The sequence below is a fragment of the Scomber scombrus genome, chromosome 11, assembly GCF_963691925.1.
Source record: "Scomber scombrus chromosome 11, fScoSco1.1, whole genome shotgun sequence".
Classification (NCBI taxonomy): domain Eukaryota; kingdom Metazoa; phylum Chordata; class Actinopteri; order Scombriformes; family Scombridae; genus Scomber; species Scomber scombrus.
The window spans coordinates 27,883,257-27,905,479 of record NC_084980.1 but is presented as its reverse complement, the minus strand read 5'-3'; the positions used below and the strand labels follow the sequence as shown (position 1 = coordinate 27,905,479).

Genomic DNA, 22,223 nt, shown 5'->3' with positions numbered 1-22,223 from the left:
CATACTCGTTCGCTCATTAGCTTGATCACTAATGGGACAATAAGGTTACCCAGTAACTTCAGAAGACATGTTTGCACAGTGGAGGTTCAATGAAAGTGATTCTCTTTGTATTTATGAACATTGCATATACACTAAGAGGGTAATCACAGCCAGTGATGGTAGTGCTGGCTCGGCTACCTCCTTCAGTCATGAGATGGCACATCATAGAGATCACAAAGTGATGCTGTTGTATGGGCTCTCCTTATTTTTCCTTTGCATGAGAATAGCTCATTTGTAGCTGTTTTACATGCAGCTTGAGATGAAAGGAAGAGGCAGAGTGGCCTTTTAACACATGTATTTTGGGATGGGGGATGCCGTTCACCATATGAAAGACATGGTAGTAACAGGAGCAAACCAGCAGAAGGCCCTCAAAGACTTAGCTAAAGAGGCCGAAAACAGCAGTTTCTGGCTCTGGTTAAGGCGAAAGTGTTAAGACCAGTGTTGGGGCAACACCTAGCACAAGGGATTGCTGCAGTGGGTGACAGAGAGACGTCTCTGCCACTGTTTAAAGGAGCGAAATGTTAAATATCAGTGGTTCCCGGCTGATGACCCTGCAGCTAACCACGACCATCAGGCACTTGAGGAGGTGCGACAGGCAGCAGTGACATAGCAGGTCAACACCTACCTGAGTATTTAATGTCTTAAAGAATGTGGTCACACTGTACAGATGTCATTTACACTCGGCTGAGATTCAATCATAATGTGACTCAGACCACCCTCAGTTAAAATCAAGTGAAGAGTGAAGTAAAGTCAATTAATATACAGTATGTGGCACAAACCCATTTTTCAGATTTGGTTTGTTATAAAAACAACCTACATACAACACAGTGTCCCATATATCCACCAGGCAAACTAACAAACAAAAGCACACAGATTCAAACCATGAAAATAATATAAATGCCATATATGTGGATAAAAAACAAATAAATTATAAAATAAAATTTAAAAAATGCACATTAAACAAACACAACACAACACAAGTGTTATGAATCAAATTTGCTTGACTAAGAAAACTATTTGCCAAGTGGCAGCCTGGTTAACCTCTGTTTAGATCCATTTTAAATCCCACATGATTTACACAAGTAAGAGAGAGTTTTCGTAGGTGTGAGATGAGTGAAAAAGTGAAAATGACAGGATGTGTGGGAAGGCGCGAGGGCTTAGCCGATGTAACCCAAAGACAAACACAGTTGTTATCTTTTTGGTCCTAAAATAAATGGCTCCATTAGCCGTGATGATGCAGGTCATTAAAACACCTCCAACCTCCACCTGCCGCTGCCTTCAGAAGCTCCAGACTCACATCATTACATTCACATCCCATCTCACCGCTCTCGCTCATATCAAACCCACCGCTTAATGGCATCACACGCCTAATATAACTGCAAGGTGCAAGGTTAATGCAGAATAGTTTAGTCTGCACTCTTCATTATTCTAATGACTTGCAGTTTGCATTGCAGTGCCCTCCATAATCACCAGTTATCAGGGGTAAAAACGGACCAAACAGCCACTAAAATTACAATTCTAGAAAGTTGGAAAATCCAGGAAAACATTCATATTTTATCGTTTAGTGGTTGTGTAATTAGGATTATGTTGTGTTTTTACAGTTATTTTCAATGAGATCAGCTCAAAACATCTAATGTTACATATAATTCATCCATTTAAAGCTTAATGCTGCTTGCAGTCCTGGTAATATTAATTTCCTTTGAGGTTGACTGGAGGTAAAATAAAAAAAACGCATCATTTTCTTATCTTACAATGCTTCATAATGTTTCTGTTTGGGAAAACAATTGCAACAACAAATGGTGCACACAGAGAATTATGGCTTAAAAAATGAATAAACCGAAGCGTCTTTAAATGGCTCATTACTTTGATGTTGATTTGTAGTATGTTTTATGTGCAGCAGGCAAAGCATTAATATTTTATAAACAGTAGATATTAAATATAATTGCCTCTGCAGTTCATATTTCACTGTTGTTAATGTCTGTATAAAGGAGTGTTTTCTGCCTTACATGCAGCACCGTAAATGCCGACAGGGAACCGGATAAATCCAAACAGGGACAAATGGGGTCAACAGTTTGGTTCATGGCCCAACAGGCTCAGCAGGTGATCTATTACAGCGTTGAAGGGAACTCCTCATAGCTGTTTTCACACAAAAACAACAACAAAAACAGCAGATTCAGGGTAGTTTTTCCAAAGAAAAGTCATGCAAGGTGACAGAAGACATTGGTAATAATGAAACCAAACCAAATCTGGAGAAACATGGTAATAAAGCACTTTGACATTTATTGTTACAAGCTTGAATTAATGCTACTCACCTGAATGTTTACTTGTTGGGAAGACGAAAATCTACCATTTAAAAAAGAAAAAAAAAAGACATGCTGTGTAAGTGGAAAAAAGTGTTCAAATTTTCATTTAAAGTTGCAAATATGAAAATGGTGTTTTTGGCTATTCAGCTTTGGGTTGCAACAGTTCATTATTTTCATTATCAGTTAATCTGTGTATTATTTTCTCGATTAATTGATCAGTTGTTGAAAATGACAAGAAATGGTAATAAATGTTGTTCGCTGTTACCTTCATTTACTGTCAAAGATGACTAAATGAACCACAATATATTCACAATTGAGAAACTGGTCAATCTTTTTTTGAAAAATGATGCAAAACAATTCATTTATTATCAAAATAGTTGGCGATTAATATTCTGTTGATCAAATAATACTTGCAGCTCCACAACAAATGATTAAATACAGAAATTGTTGATTATTTTATAGTCATTTGGTCAATAAAAAGGCAGAAAATGATGGAAAATGTTGAATATTGTTTCTCAAAGTCCAAGATGCGACTTAAAATGAATTGTGTCAAAAAATATAATCGTTGCAGCTCAACAACAAATTATTACTTTCATTATTGATTAATACGTTGATTGTTTTCTCAATTAATCCAGAAATAGTCATCTGGTCTAGAAAATGGGAGAACATTTCCCAAAGCCTGAGATTTAAAAAAATGTTTCATCCAAAGGTCCCAGAGGATGAATCTCCTTATTAATTTATATAACCAATAGTCCACAACCCAAAGATATACAACCTACTATTGTAGAAGAAAAAAGACAGTAGAAATTATTCACATTTAAGAGGCTCAAAAATGATTAATCAATTATTAAAATGACTGCAGATTCATTTTCTGTCACTCAATGATTCGGTTAATCGATTAATAATTGTCTGAATCATTGATCAGCTTCAATTATTGTCCAAGAATAAAAAGAAGTGGGATGTTTTTTTCTTCCTTAACTGAAAAACTAAGAAAATAGCAATCACACGCAGGGTCCCAGCTTTCATGAACTTTAAAACTATTCGCCAAATCCGCTGAAATCTGATGGAAAACGATTGTGCCTGATTCGAAAGCTGTGTGACTGGGTTAATAAGACGAAACTGGTCATTCACTTTAAGCCCCTGGATGCTTCCTGTCTGAAAACCTCAGTCCTTATCACCGACACCTTTCAATTACCCTCGGTGGCTCTGAGCCGCCTTTCTGTTTGTTTTCACTCCGTTCGTTTAGCGGGAACTCTAATGGCCCTCCCAACCTCGCACATTACGTTTGCACTATCGCCACGGAAGTGTTTACCTCAGTCCATTTCATTACTTTTATGGTTGGGAGTGAATATAAAACAATGCAGTATAAGCATCTAGAATTGTGACTCTAATTGGGCTCTTTTCTTTAACCTTTGTCTGTTTTGATTGATCCTTCTTTCCTTCCTTCCTTCCTTCTGTCTATCCTTCCTCCCTCCCTCCTTTCTCTCTTTCTTTCCTTCCTCTCTCTTTCCTCCATTCCTTCTTTCCTTCCTCCATCCCCCTTTCTTCGTTCCTTCTGTCCTTCCTTCCTCCCTCCCTCCTTATTCCCTTCCCCCTTCCTTCCTTCCTTTCTTCCTTCCTTTCCTTACTCCCTTCCTTCTTTCCTCCCTCCCTCCTTCTCTCTTTCTTTCCTCCCCCTACCTTCCTCCCTTCCTTCTTTCCTCTGTCCTTCTTTCCTTCCTTCCTCCCTTCCTCTTTTCCTTTCTCCCTCCCTCCCTCCTTCCTTCCTCCCTCCCTCCTACGTTCCTTCCTTCTTGTCAGATTTTATTTGTTTTTTATGTATAGTAGAAATACATGATAGTAATATTTCACTGCTGTATGTGGTGATAATGCTCAACATTTGTACATATTGTGATTCTGTTTTTCAGGACAGAGCAACATGCTATCAACCCTCATCCCTCCCATAAGACACTGGGATATTGGAGCATCATCAGCTGAGGACGCAGATAATTCAAGTAAAAGAATATTGTTAACCCTTACATACTGTTCAGGGTCAATTTCTACATTTGAGAGCTGTAAAAACACCATATACACATTTTTTTAGACAGATTTTTCGTAATGTGACCCACAGTATACAAAATCTGAAATAAAATGCATCATTTTTTTCATTTTTGATCAGCTGATACACATTTCTATCTATAAAAATGTACAAGTTTGACCTGTGTATATTAAAAATCAGCATTAAAACATGTTCTATTCATCGTATTGTATAAAATATTCTCCTGAACCATAAAATAGTAATCGTGAATGTCTGTTATCGGCACTATTAATGACCACCTCTCCGATAGAATATGACCTAATGAATAATGCAGCAACTTTACCTGCATTTCCCTTTTTTTCCACAATACCAGCACAAAAAAAATGTTATCCATCATGTTTTGAATCACGATTTTAATCTGTCAACAGGCACAAGCAGTTTGGAGGTGAAAGAGAATCAGGAAGATAAAATCCAAGTGGACTGCCACCTTCTACGAAAGTTTCATCCATCAACTTTTTGCACAACTTTCCCCAGACATGGACCAAGAGCTCTGAAGAGGAAGCAGCCATTGGTGGACGGGATAGACCGGCTGCTCTACCAAAGCCATTTGACTTGTAAACGAGCAGCCTGGGCCGTCACTCAGAAGAACGCACTGGTACAGTTGAACGAGCTAAAACCAGGTCTACAGTATGAGATCATATCAAAGACAGGCCCCCTGCACGCTCCAGTGTTTTCCGTAGGCGTGGAGGTAAACGGTCTCCATTTCGAGGGTCAAGGACCGACAAAGAAACAGGCCAAGATGAGGGCTGCAGAGCTGGCTCTGCGGTCCTTCATCCAGTTCCCGAATGCTTCGCAGGCTCACGCCACCATGGGGAGCTTCGTCAACACACCTACGGATTTTACAACAGACAAACTGGACATCCGTGACGCCTTCCCCAAAGACTTTGAGCCATCGCTGCATGAAAACTGTGATCTCCTGAAATGCAACACAGCAAAAAAGGAGGTCTTCTCCAGCACATACAACCACAGGCGACTTGTTCGACTCACGCTGGATTTGTTGGTCTCCTCTGCAAATCCAAAAAGACGAGCCCTTTGCGCTTCACTTTTAGAGCGCCTCAGCCCAGTGGCGCTGCTCAATGAGCTGCGACCAGGACTCAGATATGTCTGCCTGACGGAGAGAGTTCATGGCCGGCCCATGAGGAGTTTTGTTATGGTTGTTAGGGTGGAGGGGAGAATGTTTGAAGGGTGTGGTCACAGCAAAAGGATGGCCAAGGCTCAGGCAGCAGCAGCAGCTCTACAATCTCTTTACAACATCAGTCTGGGACCAGAGAGGAAGGTGATGGGCCTCCAGGGCAGCAGAGCCAAAGATCAGCTACCTCAGGTGAGTAGGACCACCTTCTTCAACACAAATCTGATACCACCACACTGTATACAGCTCTGTAGATATATTATGAAAAGCATAAAAGCACATTACATTCAACATGAGCATATTGTTCAGATACAGTGGCTCAATGGTTATCTCACAGCTAGAAAGTCTCGACCCAACCAAGGTTTTTGGCCGTTATCAGTCTCCACAAATGAGCCTGATGCAGACCATATATTGTGTGTTTTTACTAGCTGTGTAGTCAATGTACATGCTGTCAATTTAATGTTGGACAATAGTGAATACTGCCAACTTCTTCGCTGTAAAACTCCCCAGAAACCTTTTACTAACAATTGATATGGTAAATTTAATTATTAATCGTAGTAGACTAAACTAAACTAAATACATGCACAAATTTAAGGAAAAAAATAGAGAAATATTACATGACATAACAGTAAAACAAAACTGTACTGCAGAAGCATTGTTGGGTTGAGTCACATGGAAATGTGTGGCGTAAGTAGATAAGTGTCTAAAGTCTACGTTGGAAGAGATCAACATTTTACACGGGGTATGGAGAGATGTGAGAAATTTGAAAAGAAAAGAAATAAAACTATATACTGATAGTATCAGTAAATGTCCTTTGTGAAAGACGTTGTTCCCTCACTTGGAAACACCCGTAGTGACACGTCATCTCCAAGCAGTGACACTAAGCTCGCCCTTTTATCTCTCCAGTCTTTCCACCAGTCTTCTAAATAGTCTGGATAAATGGGTCTGAGGTGCGTCGTATGCTACCAAATGGAGTGTGCCACACATCAGCATGGCCGTCATGTCCTGAGGCCCGAGAGCTGGATGCTGTCCTGTATCGCTCGTCTGTAGCATCTAAACAACTTCATTATGTCTCTGAGCCTCTGAGGATTGTGCTTGACGTCTTTTGCTGGTTGTGCTTTATGAATACAAGAAGATTTGTTTCAGAGCTGAGGGAAGTGACTGAGCATTGTGATTCTAATGCCGAACCTGTTTGTCATTCGAATATGCAAAGAAAAGACGGAAATGTAGATACTTTATTAAACCCTGGGGGATGATTCCATGAGAGAGGAAGAGGAAATGGATACAGATGCTCAAACAGGTGATTTTTTTTTGCACGGCTGCAGGCAGTTACACCAAAACTTAGTAAATGAACACTTTGAAAAAAGCTTTCTTTCTCCTCTTTGTCTTGCAGACGATTTGTTCACAGCTCTCCAACATTCAACTCCATCATTTAGCATCACTCCCTTCCCCGTATGAACTGTCTGTCAGGCGGCGTGACGCATTAATGAACATTATTACAGCACATTAGGGATGAAGGAGGAGCGGCAGCAGACCAAGGAGATTGAGGTGGAGCGGGAAGGCGGTGTGAAGAGCATAATAATCTGACAGATAATTGTTTAACACACTCATTACACACGACCTTGTGGTGCCACTGTCATCCAGAATACATTGAGCAGCGTTTAACTCCAAAATAACACCTGCTGTAATAAAATGAGAGAAGCTGAGATATTTAAACCTGCAGCGTAGAGCTTTTACACATAAATTAAAGTCTGTTACATTCAAGCTCTTGCTAAATTAGTTCACACAATGCTGATTAAGCCAGTCACCACCAGGTAAATCTCTCTGTATTTCACATAGACTGTATATAAGAAATGGACGTAACATCCGTGACGTCACCCATTGGTTTGTAGACTGCTGCTCGGAAGCCAATAGTATCGGATCTGAGCAGCGCCATCTTGAAAATGTCAGGTGCATGCTAGGAAAAATAAAAACACGGATTCTACTTATATGGGCATCAGGAGGAGCATGAGGCGCCCTCCTGAACCTGTGAACCAATCAACCTGTCAATCACGACGTAGCCACGCCCTAATGCATACCCTGCTTTATCGTCAAATAAAAAATCAGGGAGGCCAAAATGTCCCAAATGAACATCATACTGCATTGAAGAAGGCTTTAAACTAGCGATTGAGACCATAAACACATTTTGAAAACGTTTACTGAGGTTAGAAATCAAGTGAGAAGTTGGTGAATTCTCCATTGACTTGTATAGAGACGGAAGTCCTTTTGACACCAAAACGGTCGCCCCCTGGTGGCCTTTTGATAGAATGCAGTTTTAAGTTACTTCTGCGTTGGCCTCATTTCAGAGGACCGGAACTCCCAGCCTGGTAGAGACAGAGTAGGCTAAAGCCGAGCTTATGACGTAAGCACATTAACAGTGTTTTTTTAATTACTCTCACTGCCAGAAGGGGGAGACAAAAATCCCACACTCCAACTTGAAAGGTCATCGTTTGTGTCTCTGTAAAAGTTGCAGAGGTTTTGGTCACATGATAAGTTTAAATAACATTACACTAACACATGTTTGATTTATTTAGAGGCTGATTCTATATTTTCTTGGAACATTAAATATCTTAATGATTTAACCCTAACTCAGAGAAATTACTTTTTTTTACAACAGCAAATACATTTTTTGGCGAAACAAGTAATGCATTATATTATCTAGTCCAAAAATAAATAAAATAAAAATGTTGTTAACATATTTGGCATGACCCAAAAATATTGTCTCTAAACATAATCCAGGCAGCGTTTGCCAAAATAATATAACTGGGTCAACTATTTAGTAATAAATGTAATTTCGAAGATGTGCTTGTAATATTTTAGACAAAAAATTTGAAATACATTCCAACTCTGCATGTTTTCTTCATGCTTCAAACTGAAATTATGGCACTGACTATAAGCAGCAACTCTGGGCTGAAGCATACCGACAGTTGACGTCACACCTCGCTGCATCCATCTTTATACAGTCTGTGAGGAGATTTCAGCAAAAACACTGTAAACTACCTGCTCAGCACCAAACAACAGCTGGTGAACAGAGTGGAGCTTTGAGTAGCTAAAGAGCCAGATAATTTTCTCCATTGGTGTTGACCAAACCAGAGAAAAAAGAGACTCAATATTGGATTGCAATGGTGTCTGCTAGACGTGTAAATATGATGCTGTTTGCTAAAACTCTCTTAATTACTATTTTATAAAGGTGTTAATATATCAGTAAAGGTTCCTGTCCATTACCTGACTGTGTTATTGCCATATTAATTTAAACTGGACCACATTTTTCACACACCTTGTCATATTATTCTTTTGGTTTTATTTTCTAGTCATCACAGGCGCATAAAACATGACATCCAACTCATTTCATGGTGTATTCTGATGAGGGCAATCATCAGTATGAGGGTGCAATAAGTAGTTTAAAGTTCAAGACAATCAGCAAGAAGTTCAGTTTACCCATCAATCACATAGAAATTGATCAAATATAAATTATTTGCAGCTCAATTCAGACTCAAATATTTCTCCAAGCTGAGGAAACAGACTGATGGGCTGTTCGGCAGACAAGTTAAATATGTTCTGATGTCTCGTCAGAAGAGAAACGCCTCCTCCTCCTCCTCCTATCAAGACTCCACACAGTTGTTTTGTTTTAAATGGTCCTTCGGGTATTTCGTTGAATCTTGCCGCACATATGGCAACTAACTGCATCTGCCTGATGTCTGCCACGAGAATGACAGTCCTATAAAAAATATAATTAGGCATATTTTGACAGGTAAAGAGTGCGACACCTCTTCCTCTTCGGCGGACTGCTGGGGGAGTTAAGAGACAGACGACTCTCGGCCGTCATTGACAGACTGTCAGGAGATTTTTGGCAAGCCCATACTGTACTTGTTGTCCAGGTGAATGTCACAGCTGTTGGTGGTTCCCTAAAGACTTTGGTGGAAAGTTTTCGGGGGGCTGTTGTCCAGAAGAAAATAAGACAGCAGAAGTCACAATGTCCTCAGGTTTAAATTTATTTTTTAACAGGATGTAGCATTTAGAGACTTCAGCCAACTTTTGATTAAATATCTGGAAACGGATAAATAAATGGATTCAATTGCTTTGCCTCTCTATGACACATAAATGTATACTACCGTTCATTTTTAGGGTCAACACTTGACATTTTGGATTTAAACTCCTCTCCAAATCAACATCATATATATTCATCATTTACACATCTAGCGTTTTTACTTTATTTAATTAATAGGAGCAGTTAACAGAGGACAGCAAAGCCTGAAACATCTAAAATATGTCAGGTTTGCTGTTTTTATTAATTTAACCCTCCTGTTTTCTTCCCATCAACCAACTTTTGTCCTCGTGGGTCAAAATTAACTTGGTTTTGTTTGACTGTTTATAAAGCATAAGGAATAAATTATCACCCAATTCTGTGTTAGACCTTTTTAGCCAACTATACAGGTTGTACACTTGTTTTTTGGAAATTGTGGTCAATATGCCTAATTTTTTAGTTAATGCCTGTTGATTTCCAGAGTCAAAATTGACCAGAAGGTTTAATTTCTATCTTTTAGCACTCCTACCTACAATTATGTGAATTTTCATCTTCATTGTGGTCAAGTGTCACTTTTTACACAAGATACATAGACAGAATAATGATAAATACACTCCTCTTAAAACTGAAATAAAACTATATCTGTGACCTTTTTTTATTAATGCCATCTCTCTCTCTCTCTCTTTCCCATTTCTTCCTCTTTCAGTTCTTCGCAGAGTCGATCTTCCACCTGGTGAGAGAGAAATACACGGAGCTGACAGACAGTTGCTTCTCTACATCGCACGCCCGTCACAAAGTCCTGGCGGGGATCGTAATGACCCGAGGTGAGTCCGTCAAAACGCTGACAGGTCTGATGTGAAACGACGCTGAAGAGGACGCTGAAAGTTCATGTCCTGTAGAAATAAACGTGTTGAACTGTTACATGAACCACAGCTTCCACAGACAGTAGTAGTTGTAGTTTTACTATAGTAGTAATATTAGTGGATGAAGGGGAGAACGGGGTTAGTAGTCACACTTTTTAGTTTCCTTTGGATTCCTCTTAAACCGTTCTATGAATAGATTCCCTTTCAATGTGTAATGGAAACTTAAAGTGTCAGGTAGGAATGAAGACGTCTTAAGGCCCATTTATGCTCAACGTTAAATACGAATCAGGATACGGACGGATCCTTCTGTCCGTGCTCCGCGTTCATTTCGTCCCTATTTCTGCACGTTTCCATAAAGCTTACGGATACGGGCCAAACGGAGCAGTACCACCGGAAACCGTAGGGGGCAGTGTTGCTGTCACTATCCAATACGTAGCTCTAGTGAGACACGAAGAAGAAATAACAATGGTGGAACTTTTTGAGGAAAGGTTGTGCGAGTTGGTTAGAAAGTTTAAACACAAGAGGTACATTATCAATATCTCCTCCACAGTCGCCATGTTTGTTTTTGAGTTTGTTGTTGTCATAAACGTTTGACTCTGTGCTGCCCCCTGGTGGATGTATTGGTTAACATCCATGCCAACGTAAAGGACGCATGGAAGTATGTGAGCAGTGACGGTAACATCATTTGAAAAGGACGTATACATTTTCATACGTACGTTGAGCATAAATGGGCCTTTACTCTCCTTAAGCTGATTCTGTTCAAAAGATGTGGACCATCAAACATGTCACAGGTTGGTTGTCCCTGTGTTATTTTAATGGGGGAAAAAGAAAAAGAAACCTAACACATCTGCTGCATCAAGAGAACATAAACAGGAAAAATCATTCCTATAAGTGCATTTTTTATCCTTATATAACAATATTGTGTCGTTTAACCTAATCTGACTGCTCTGAGCTTCAAATCTGGAGGAGTCTGGACCTTTGTTTGTCTTCCTGCTAATTTTTCTATCTAAACAGAAAGAAAATAACTATGACATCATTTATGTATATACCAACATGTGGTAACCAACCCCTGAAGAGATTGTAACAAACATCCCCAAATGGGATTTTTTTGCTACCAGTAAAGCTAATGATCACATGTTGTAGTGAAGTTAAACTGTCGCTCTGTCTTCATACTTTCTAACGGTAGTGATTGTTTTATTATAAAGTCATTGTGTAAAAGAAGAGAAACACTAAAGAGTTGGATATTTAAAACACTAAATGTCCTCTCACCTCAACGTCAAGTGGTTTTACTCCAGAATGACTCTGGAAGTAACATCTCACCTAAATTCTTAACATTTCAGTACCAACACTTTTTAACAACAGCGCCCTCTAGAGGCCGAAATCTAATGAATGTGACAACCAACATCGTTCTCCCCTAAATTATCAGTCTGGGACACACATCACATTTTTGCTTTTAGGGTCATAACAATGCTTTACAAATACTGAAGTTTGAGATGAAATCCATCAACCCCTCCATGAAATATTTGATTTCCCACCAAAAATATATGTTTATATATTTATTGTTTTTTGCTGGTAAATGTGACTTAGTTTCAACAATTTGACAAGGATGCACTCTGGGTATCTCTATTTCCTGCTTCTCGATATGACGAGAAAACTTGATCATGAGAAATATTATCTTTCTCTAATAAATAACTTTCTCATTATAAAGAAAGTAAGAAAGAAAGAAAGTTATGCAGCACATGGATTCTCCTTATGTGCTGTTTTATTCTTCTTCTTCTGCTCTGGTGTTCAAAAAAGTGCTCACAAAGAAATTATTCATTATGATAATATTAGTCAAAACTACATCTGGACCTCATGTTGTGAATAATGACAGTGAGTTAGACAGAGGATGAATAAGAGGAGCCTTTATAACTGTTCATGAGGAACTGCTGAAGTACACAGAGGAGCTGATTCACTAAGATCCCAAATAAAGGGTGCTAAATTGCGTGTGCAGTGCAAATGATTGCGCATTTAGTTAGCGTTTGTTTTGCGGGTGATCTACCAAGAATAACTGCGTAAATGACAACGGGTGCAAACAGTATTTAAATCGAGGGTTTTGCGTCTTAATGGAGAGTTTGGACGAGCAGAAAGCCCATTTCCAAAGTAACCTTCCCAAACCTGAATATCAACTGAATTGCTCATTTTGCCAACACATACCACCCCCATAATGTAATGTTATAAATGATGACTCAATAATAACAAGGCAAGGCAAGGCAGCTTTGTTTATATAGCGCATTTCATACCCAATGGCAACTCAATGTGCTTTACATAAAACAAACCTTTAACAGTAAGAATTGGAAATAAAAAACATAAAAACATGCAATTTGAGAAATAAAAATGAAACCGAATAATAGTGAAAACATAGAAATTCAAATTTTTTCGACCACACGGACAACCACCTAACACTATCTCTTCCATAGAACCTTATCATGTACTCTACCAGATGGCCCTCTGGCTCTCTGGACTTGTTTCCTGTATTTCCCATGATTAGCTAATCTTTCTCTTTAGACGTAGTCGTCACTACGAATCCTGGATCTGTTTCTTCGGCACAATCAAAGATAAAAGCCGTCGTACTGTACGGTACCTTTAAGGAGTCAAAGGACTTTTAATACCTTATCTTCCCCTTAAACATGACACTACAGAATAGACAGGTCCAGTGGTATGACTTAGTGGTACAAAATTAAAAAAACATTAAAACATACAATTACGTATTATTATTATTAACAGGAAGTGAGGAAACACTATCATAACTCTCATGAATCTTGCAATAAGGAAACACCAGAGGAAGGACAGATTATAGACATCAGCAAGAGAAGATGTTACAAAACCACCACTCAGTTTTTTTATTGTTGTTGTTTTACATGTGGAGCAACAGAAGAAAGACACACAGGTTGTCTTGGATTATCACTCCTTTGAGCTCATCATTTAAAGCTGAAAATGCAACTCAAACAGTACACACACACACACACGTTATCTAAAATTACCCGGTGGCTCCTCTTTGCAGGGGAGGCAGTCATCTTTTACCGTTCTGTGAATCTTTGATGAGGCCAGACCGCAAACACACAACAGCTCTATAACAAGGCCTGTTTCTGAGGCGCTGAAGTGATTGTTCAATCATACACTCGTTCATTAGCTTGTCTGAGCCTGTTAACGCTCTCTGGATAGGATGAGACGCAGGAGGAAGAGGAGGATGAGGAGGAGGAGAGTAAAGAGGATATGTCTTGTTTTCCTGTTGTGAGAATCAAATGAGATGTCTTGTTTGAACTGTATCATGTTGTATTTCTTTCTTTCTCCATCAGTGTCACCAACAAATCTTCCTCCTCCTCTTCCTCTCCCTACAGGATTTGACCTGAGATCAGCCCAGGTCGTGTCTCTAGCTACGGGGACCAAGTGTCTCGACCTGGACAGCGTGATGGACCGAGGCTGTACAGTCAGCGACTGCCACGCCGAAGTCGTCAGCAGAAGAGCGCTGGTTCGATTCCTGTACGCTCAGCTGGAGCTGCTGCTATGGTAACATCTGTAGTATTTTTTTTTTTTTAACCCTCCTGTCGTCCTCCCAGGTCAAATTGACCCCATCTCTTTTGACTGTTCCTTCTTTCCTCCCTCTTTCTTTAATTTTTCCTTCGTTCTCCCCAGGCGGGGAGTTCTGGTCCTCTGAAATGAGGCCAACGCGGAAGTAACTTAAAACTGCATTCTAACAAAAGGCCACCAGGGGGCGACCGTTTTGGTGTCAAAAGGACTTCCGTCTCTATACAAGTCAATGGAGAATTCACCAACTTCTCACTTGATTTCTAACCTCAGTAAACGTTTTCAAAATGTGTTTATGGTCTCAATCGCTAGTTTAAAGCCTTCTTCAATGCAGTATGATGTTCATTTGTGAAATTTTGGCCTCCCTGATTTTATATGTGACGATAAAGCAGGGTATGCATTAGGGCGTGGCTACGTCGTGATTGACAGGTTGATTGGTTCACAGGTTCAGGAGAGCGCCTCATGCCCCTCCTGATGCCCATATAAGTAGAATCCGTGTTTTCAATTTTCAAGATGGTGCTGATCAGATCCGAAACTATTGGCCTCCGAGCAGCAGTCCACGAACCAATGGGTGACGTCACGGATGTTACGTCCATTTTATATACAGTCTATGTTTCTCCCCCTCCTTCCCTCTTTCTTTGCTCCCTCCTCCTTCCTTCCTTTATTCCTTCCTTCCTTCCTTCCTCCTTTCCTTCCACCCTTCCTTCTCTCCTTACTTCCTTCCTCTTTTCCACCCTCCCTCCTTACTCCTTTCCTTCCTTCCTTCCTTCCTTCCTTCCGTCCTTCCTTCCTCTTTTCCTCATCCCTCCTTACTCCTTTCCTTCTTTCCTTCCTTCCTTCCTTCCTTCTCTCCTTCCTATTTCCGTCCATCCCTCCTTACTAATTTCCTTCCTTCCTTCCTTCCTTCCTTCCTTCCTTCCTTATTTCCTCCCCGCCTCCTGTCCTTTCTTGACCTGAGGACAACAGGAGGGTTTCTAGTTTTGCATCATCAGAAATATATAAAGATATAAAGATTCCCTCCAGACATGTTTACGACATATACGAAATAATCAGCTTGGAACGCTTTCTGAGGTTTTTCTCCCTCACTGAGATGTCCACAATCTTATGAATATGCAAAATATGTTTCATGGTTTTTCTTTGCTCTCTGAAGTAAGCCGGCAGACGTCGAGGAACAATCAATCTTCGTACCAAATAAAAGCTGCGGGGGTTTCCGGCTGAGAGACGGCGTTCTCTTCCACATGTACGTCAGCTCGTCGCCGTGCGGAGACGCTCGACTCAACTGCCCCTACGAGACCGCCTCCACATGTGAGAGGAAAACACTCATATAGAGATATGATGATGATGATGATGATGATGATGATGGTGGTGGTGGTTACATTACACAGTTTATATTCCTGATGTAGATGTAATTGACTGTATGATTATGAATCTGTAGTTTGTTATAAATACTTTAATATCAAGATGCTCTGCAGTTTATTTCTCTGCTGCTGTGTGACTTCAGACTTTCATTCATTTTTAAAGTAAAGTAAAACTATTTCTGCGTCCATTAAAATGTAAATTATATTTTTCTAAGCAGCTACATTCACAATACTTAAATTACGTTGAATATCAACAGAACAGCTTCAGTTTTTAGTGTTTGATGTTTTTTTCCCCCTATATTTAAGATTAGTATTTACAATTTCTCAATTCCACGTTCTTCATATTTAAATATCCCCGGTGTAGATTTGCTCTGCTCCTATTTAAAACTGTCATATATACTTTTGCTTGCACATATTTCTTGGGCTTAAGTCCTTCTCCACATGAATGTTTGCGCTCAGATTTGAATTTGAGACTCAGAATCAACCCGAATGCAAGAGATGCAAATCTGCTAGTGAGCAGGAACAGTTTTTCAGGAAAGTGTTACAATATCCGAACGTGAAATCAAAAAGTTATGCTCTGGAAAAAAACATCTACTGTATGAGTTTATGTTGACTACGTTGCTGCCCTAAACTAGATTTTTGTGAAATGGGAAGCAGAGCAGCTGGACCGACAAAAAAAGGTCTTTAAAGGTTCATTGGATGTGTAACAAAAACAGAAAGAGCGACGCTGAAGAGACTTCACAAAAAAACCGACGAGAACGTGACGAAACTAGACTAACAATCCAACAAAAACTAAACAGAAAACCAAGACTTAACAGAACTAATTAGGGAATGAGAAACAGGTGCAGACTGGAAGAGATTGGCTGGGAAAAAACCACTGAAGGCCTAACAAAGACTAACGAAGCAGATGCAGGCCAGGTGTGGAGAGAAAAATGGGCAGAGGAGGAGTGAAGGAAGACAGAAGGGAAACAGAGCGAACTGAAAATCAAAGCCCAGAAAACACAACTCAAATATAAACAAGCAAAAGACCAAAAAAAAAAAGGACTGAACAGAAATACAAACACTGGAAACCAAACCATGACATTTAGATTGGAGCACAAAAATGAGTGTTTGGTGGTTCTCGGGCAAAAACTGATTGATTAGTGAGGGATTGAAGAGGGGAATAAGGGAAAGAAAAACATATATTGTTATTAGCTAATTAAAAAAAAAAACAAGTAAAGATATAAAATTCCCATAGATTTTTCTTTAGACCAAATTCATCTGTTTAAAGAACATGAAACAGTTATGGAGCTCTAATAAGAGGGGCGAAAGAAAAAGTGTGGACTTTCAAAACCCGATTATTACAACAGAGTATTATGGCCAGACTAAGAGAACAATTTGTATTTTCTTTTATTTTTTGGAAATTACAAGAAAATCAAAGTCATAATATTAGGTCTAAGAGAATAAAGTCATAATATAACGAGCATAAAGTCGTAACATTACGAGAATAAAGTCGTAACATTACAAGAATAAAGTAGTAATTTTATGAGAACTCTTCCCCCTGCGTTAAAATGAGGAATGTTGAGCATCTTGTGAAGTTATACTTTGGTATCGGTTTCAGAAATAAGGAAATACTTAATCTTTTGGCACATCAGCATCAAATTATTATCAGTATCAGGACTTTGAAACGATTGTGCAAACGACTGTGTCTGTTTCGAAGAAAGAACCACACGGACTTGGAAGAAAGTGCTTCTTTTGTAGAAGAGGAGCTGCCTGGTAGCGGTCGACTGCAAGGCTATCGCTGGTTACCACTTTATTCTCATAATTTCCACCAAACAAAAAGTCTCTTAGTATGGCCCTAATACTGTAGATTACACCTGTCGATAAAAAAAAGAAAAAACAATCTAACATACAAAAAAAAAACATCCTACTTATTTGGTGCTTTGGTGCCAGATTTAGTTTTTTTGTACTCATAAGAGAAAAAAAGAAAAAAATGATTTTCCTGGATGTGACAGTTTAGTTAAATTATTAGTATTAAATTTGCAGGAAGGAGAGAACAGCCATCCTTTCTAAACTTTAGTCTTCTTCTGCTGTCAGATCACAGCAGGAGGTTTCGCTGTCACCTCAGGATGAAGGTAGACGGAGGCGAGGGTACGCTGCCCGTCACGGCACGGAGAGCCAATCAGATGTGGGACGGAGCGTCGCCACGGAAACCTCTTATCACCATGTCCTGCACCGACAAAATGGCAAAGTGAGTTTGACTTGTAAACTGTGGCTCAAAAAAATCATCCTGATCCTCTGCTCGTGTTTCTTGCCCTGTCAGATTTTATTCTAGTGATATCACTGAGTATAATGTTGTTGGACAAACCAGAATTACCTTTTAATACATGTTAATATATCTTTTATTTCTCACTGTGGTAAAGTAGCTGCTTCTTTTTCTCGTCCGCCTCAAAGTTACAAAACATTTAATGTGGAGTTAATATTTAAAGCCTGAGTTGGAAGAGAGAAATATGCAGAAGAAGCAGATTTTTTTTTTTTGTTCCTTTGTGCTGACTCTTCATTTTATTACAGATTTGGGTTATAATCTCACTTAGATGTGAAGTTTCATCCCCTGAACAACCAGCCTCAGTCCTTCGAGCTGACAACTAAGAAATCCTGCCTGTCTTCTCTTCTTCTTTTCCAGCTTCCTCTTTAGGATTTCAATAGATAGTAAAGTTAAATAAATCACACATCTGTCACCTAGTTTATGTTTATTGGAGGAGCTGGTTCTGACAGCTTGCAGCAGTCTAGAGCAGAGGTGTCAAACTCATTTTCATTCAAGGGCCACATACAGTTCAATTTGATCTCATGTGGGCCGGACCAAGATGGAAGGAAGGGGAAGAAAGGAAGGATAAGAAGACAGGAAGGAAGGAAGGAAGGAAGGACAGATGGAAGGAAGGAATAAAGGGTGGGAGGAAGGAAGGAAGGAATGAAAGAAGGAAAAAAGAAAGAAAGAAAGGGAGGAAGGACAGAAGGAACGAAGGACAGATGAAAGAAAGGAAGAAAGGGTGGGAGGAAGGAAGGAAAAGAAGACAGGAAGGAAAGAAAGAAAGAAAGAAAGGGAGGAAGGACAGAAGGAAGGAAGGACAGATGGAAGGAAGGAAGAAAGGGTGGGAGGAAGGAAGGAAAAGAAGACAGGAAGGAAAGATGGAAGGAACAAAGGAAGGAAAAAAGAAGGAAAGGGAGGAAGGACAGACGAAAGGAAGGGAGGACAGATTGAAGGAAGGAAAAAAAGACTGGAAGGAAAGTGGGCCGGTCTGGACCCCTCGGCAGGCCGGTTCTGGCCCACGGTCCACATGTTTGACACCCCTGTTCTAGACAGTCAAACCTTAATGGAAATCTTCCCCGTCTAACTCACCAGGTGGAGCGTGTTGGGCCTGCAGGGGGCGCTGCTGTCCCACCTGCTGGAGCCAGTTTACCTGCACAGCCTGACGGTGGGAACGCTGAGCCACACGGGTCAACTGGGCCGGGCCATGGCACGCCGCCCCGCTCCCGTCAAGCACCTGCCCTTCCCCTACCGACGGCAGCAGCTGCTGCTCGGCTGTAGGTCCAATATATACATATATATATATATATACCTGCCATCCAAATGTTCGTTTTTAGATGGGTTATGAATGTTTGTGGTAGAAGTTTAAAATCATTAAATAGCATCTTGATTTGTCTTTGAGGTTAAAATCTTTACCTGAGAATGAGATATTCAATCATTCCTCCTGTTCATACTGACTATTAAAAGATCTCCTGTTGTCCTCTAGTCAAGGAAGGAAGAGAGGGAGGGAGGAAGGAAGGAAGGAAGGAAAGGAGGAAGAAGGAAGGTAGGGAGGAAGGAAGGAAGGAAAGGAGGAAGAAGGAAGGAAAGGAGGGAGGGAGGGAGAAAGGAAAGAAGGAAGGAGGGAGGGAGGGAAAAGGGAAAGAAGGACCCAGGAAAGAAGGGAGGGAGGAAGGAAGGAGGGAAGGAAAAAAGAGAGAAGGGGGGAGGGAGGAAGGAAAGAAGGAAAGAAGAAAGGAAGGAAGGAAGGAAAGAGAGAAGGAGGAATGGAGGAAAGGAAAGAACGAAGGAAGGAAGGTAGGAAGAAAAAAAGGGAAAGAAGGAGGGAGGGAGGAAGGAAGGACAGAAGGAAGGGAGGAAGGGGTGGGGGGGAGGAAGGGAAAAAGGAAATAAGGAAGGAAGGAAAGAAGGACAGAGGAAAGAAGGAAGGTAGGGGGAGGAAATAAAGAGAAGGAGGGAGGGAGGAACAAAAGGAAGGAAGGAAGGAAAGGAGGAGGGAGCGAGGAAGGAAGGACGGAAAGAAGGAAGAAAGGGGGAGGGAGGGAGGAAAGAAGGAAGGGAGGAAAGAGAGAGGAAGGAAAGAAAGAGAGAAGGAGGGAGGAAGGACGGAAGGAAGGAAGGGAGGAAAGAAGGAACAGTCAAAACAGACAGGGTCAATTTGACCCGGGAGGACGACACAAAGGTTAAAGTCCATTTGGGCTCCTGATTTTTGTTTTAGGACAAACTTTGAACCTGTCATTTAATCTAAACCCACAGTTTTTTGTCTCCTCCTCCTCGTCCTCCTCCTCTTCCTCCTCCTCTTCCTCCACGCAGGTCTGAGCAGCATCGAGGGTCGGCCGGCTGGAAAGGCGCCAAATGTCAGCGTGAACTGGAGCTGTGGGGACGGAGGCCTGGAGGAGATCAGCACCTCCGCAGGGATTAGGAAGGACTCAGGGACGCCGTCACGGCTCTGCAGGAGCTCCCTGTTCGCCCGCTGGCAGAGGCTGCAGCAGCAGGTGGGTCGGAGTCTGGAAAGCACTGAACCTTGTACAGCGTCGTGTCACGAGAAGAGGATCAGACATTCGCTGTTTGATTAATTAGTATTATTAGATTAATAAACATAAAGCACAACACAAAACTGTCTTAGCGATGACTTTGAGGCAACTGAACTTGTTTTGTTTTTTTTTAATTCTTTTGTCTCTGTTCAACTTTTAGATTTTTATATACAATTTTTTTCCCAAGTTTGCAATCTTTAGGATATTAAGATATTATTTATAAAGGTCTATAAGCTTGCAGAAATGATCCATCTTACTTAAACAGTGATAAATAATGTGTGTGCACTGCCTCAAAACAAAACTGCTGCATTATAACGGTGTCTTTTAAAACAGGGTTTGTTTGTTTTGTTTGTTTTTAATCCACTGTGAAATTAAAATATGTATGCAAAGAGTGTTGTGCCGAACCAAACGGCCTCAGTTTAAAATTTAATGACGGCAGACAGAATCGTAATTATTTACAAAAACAACTGGAATCATTCCAGGAAGATAAAAAGCTCACTGAGCTTTAATATCACATGGAAGAGACAGACGATGACCATTTTTTAAAGATTCTTAAAAGCTTCTGTCATTTCGTTACACCAAACGGTCGCCCCCTGGTGGCCTTTTGATAGAATGCAGTTTTAAGTTACTTCCTCGTTGGCCTCATTTCAGAGGACCGGAACTCCCCACCTGGGGATGAAAAATGCTACGAAATGTTCCTTTCATATTTTGACAGTAAATTATGTTTGTGTCTTTCTCTCTCAGCTGTGTGGTCAGATATGGAGCACAGAGGACACTGTGGAGACGTACTCTGGTTGTAAGATGGCTGCAGGACGCTACCAGAGGGCTATGCAGCAGTTTACCGGCGCTCTGCAGGGTGCAGGGTTGGGAACGTGGGTCAGAAAACCACCAGAAGTGGGTCGATTCAACGCTGCTGTGTGAACGAGCGCTTTAAAGCAGGGGGGTCAAACTCATTTTCATTCAAGGGCCACATGCAGTCCAATTTGATATCATGTGGGCCAGACCATTAAAAAGATGGAAGGAAAGAGGGAAGAAGGGAAGGAAAAGAAGACAGGAAGGAAGGAAGGTACGATGGAAGGAACGAAGGAAAAAAGAAAGAAAGAAAGAAAGAGCGGAAGGAAGAAAGGGTGGGAGGAAGGAAGGAAGGAAGGAAGGAAGGAAAAGAAGACAGGAAGGAAAGATGGAAGGAACAAAGGAAGGAAAGAAGGAAAAAAGAAAGAAAGAAAGGAAGGACAGAAGGAAAGAATGATGGACAGATGGAAGGAAGAAAGAAAGGGTGGGAGGAAGGAAGAAAGGAAAAGAAGACAGGAAGGAAGGAAAGATGGAAGGAACAAATGAAGGAAAGTAGGAAAAAAGAAAGAGAAAGAAAGGGAGTAAGGAAGGACAGACGGAAGGAAGGGAGGACAGATTGAAGGAAGGAAGGGAGGAAGGAAGGAAAGAAGGGGAAAAAAGGAAGGAAAGTGGGCCGGTTTGGACCCCTCGGCAGGCCGGTTCTGGCCCTCAGGCCACATGTTTGACACCCCTGCTTTAAAGGCTGAATATGGAGGGTTCTGTGTTTTCTCTGTGAGAATGGAGAGCAAAAAATGTTAAAGTTAAAGTTAAAATCTTTAAATATGCAAATAAGCACAAAGCAAACACAAAAGTAAATCAAATTCAGACAAAAGCTGGAGTAGACTTCATCATGTGTAACGTTAGCTTGAGTAACGTTAGCTTGAGTAGCCAAAAAGCTGTTTTTCTAGTTTAAACTTTAACAGCCGCGTAGCTGCTTCTAGCTCATCGGACTAACAAACATTGAAGTTGTTGTTTCTGTATGTTTAACTAAGCAATATAAAGTGTTTGAGTAAAAAATCTGAAACATGTAATTAAGGTTAAGACTAAGCTAACTATTAGCGTTCAAAGAAAACAGCTTCCGAGCCAGAGAAGGATGTTTAAGAAGTGGCTTTGAGGACAAACATAATTTAACAGTCACACCACGCAGACTGTAATTACAAGCAGCCAATGTCAGT

General features: G+C 40.5%; 1 protein-coding gene across 1 annotated transcript in view; it reads left to right on the top strand.

The window, feature by feature from the left end:
• Positions 1 to 21,138, top strand: part of LOC133990087 (double-stranded RNA-specific editase B2-like) — a 22,483-nt gene extending 1,345 nt beyond the window's left edge. Inside the window, exons 2-10 of the mRNA XM_062428266.1 lie at positions 4,250 to 4,336; positions 4,788 to 5,740; positions 10,318 to 10,435; positions 13,855 to 14,023; positions 15,192 to 15,346; positions 17,476 to 17,629; positions 18,779 to 18,960; positions 19,997 to 20,178; positions 20,962 to 21,138. Of these exons, the coding sequence (XP_062284250.1) occupies positions 4,250 to 4,336; positions 4,788 to 5,740; positions 10,318 to 10,435; positions 13,855 to 14,023; positions 15,192 to 15,346; positions 17,476 to 17,629; positions 18,779 to 18,960; positions 19,997 to 20,178; positions 20,962 to 21,138 (2,177 nt within the window). The remainder of the gene's footprint in view (positions 1 to 4,249; positions 4,337 to 4,787; positions 5,741 to 10,317; positions 10,436 to 13,854; positions 14,024 to 15,191; positions 15,347 to 17,475; positions 17,630 to 18,778; positions 18,961 to 19,996; positions 20,179 to 20,961) is intronic.
• Positions 21,139 to 22,223: the final 1,085 nt, after the last annotated feature.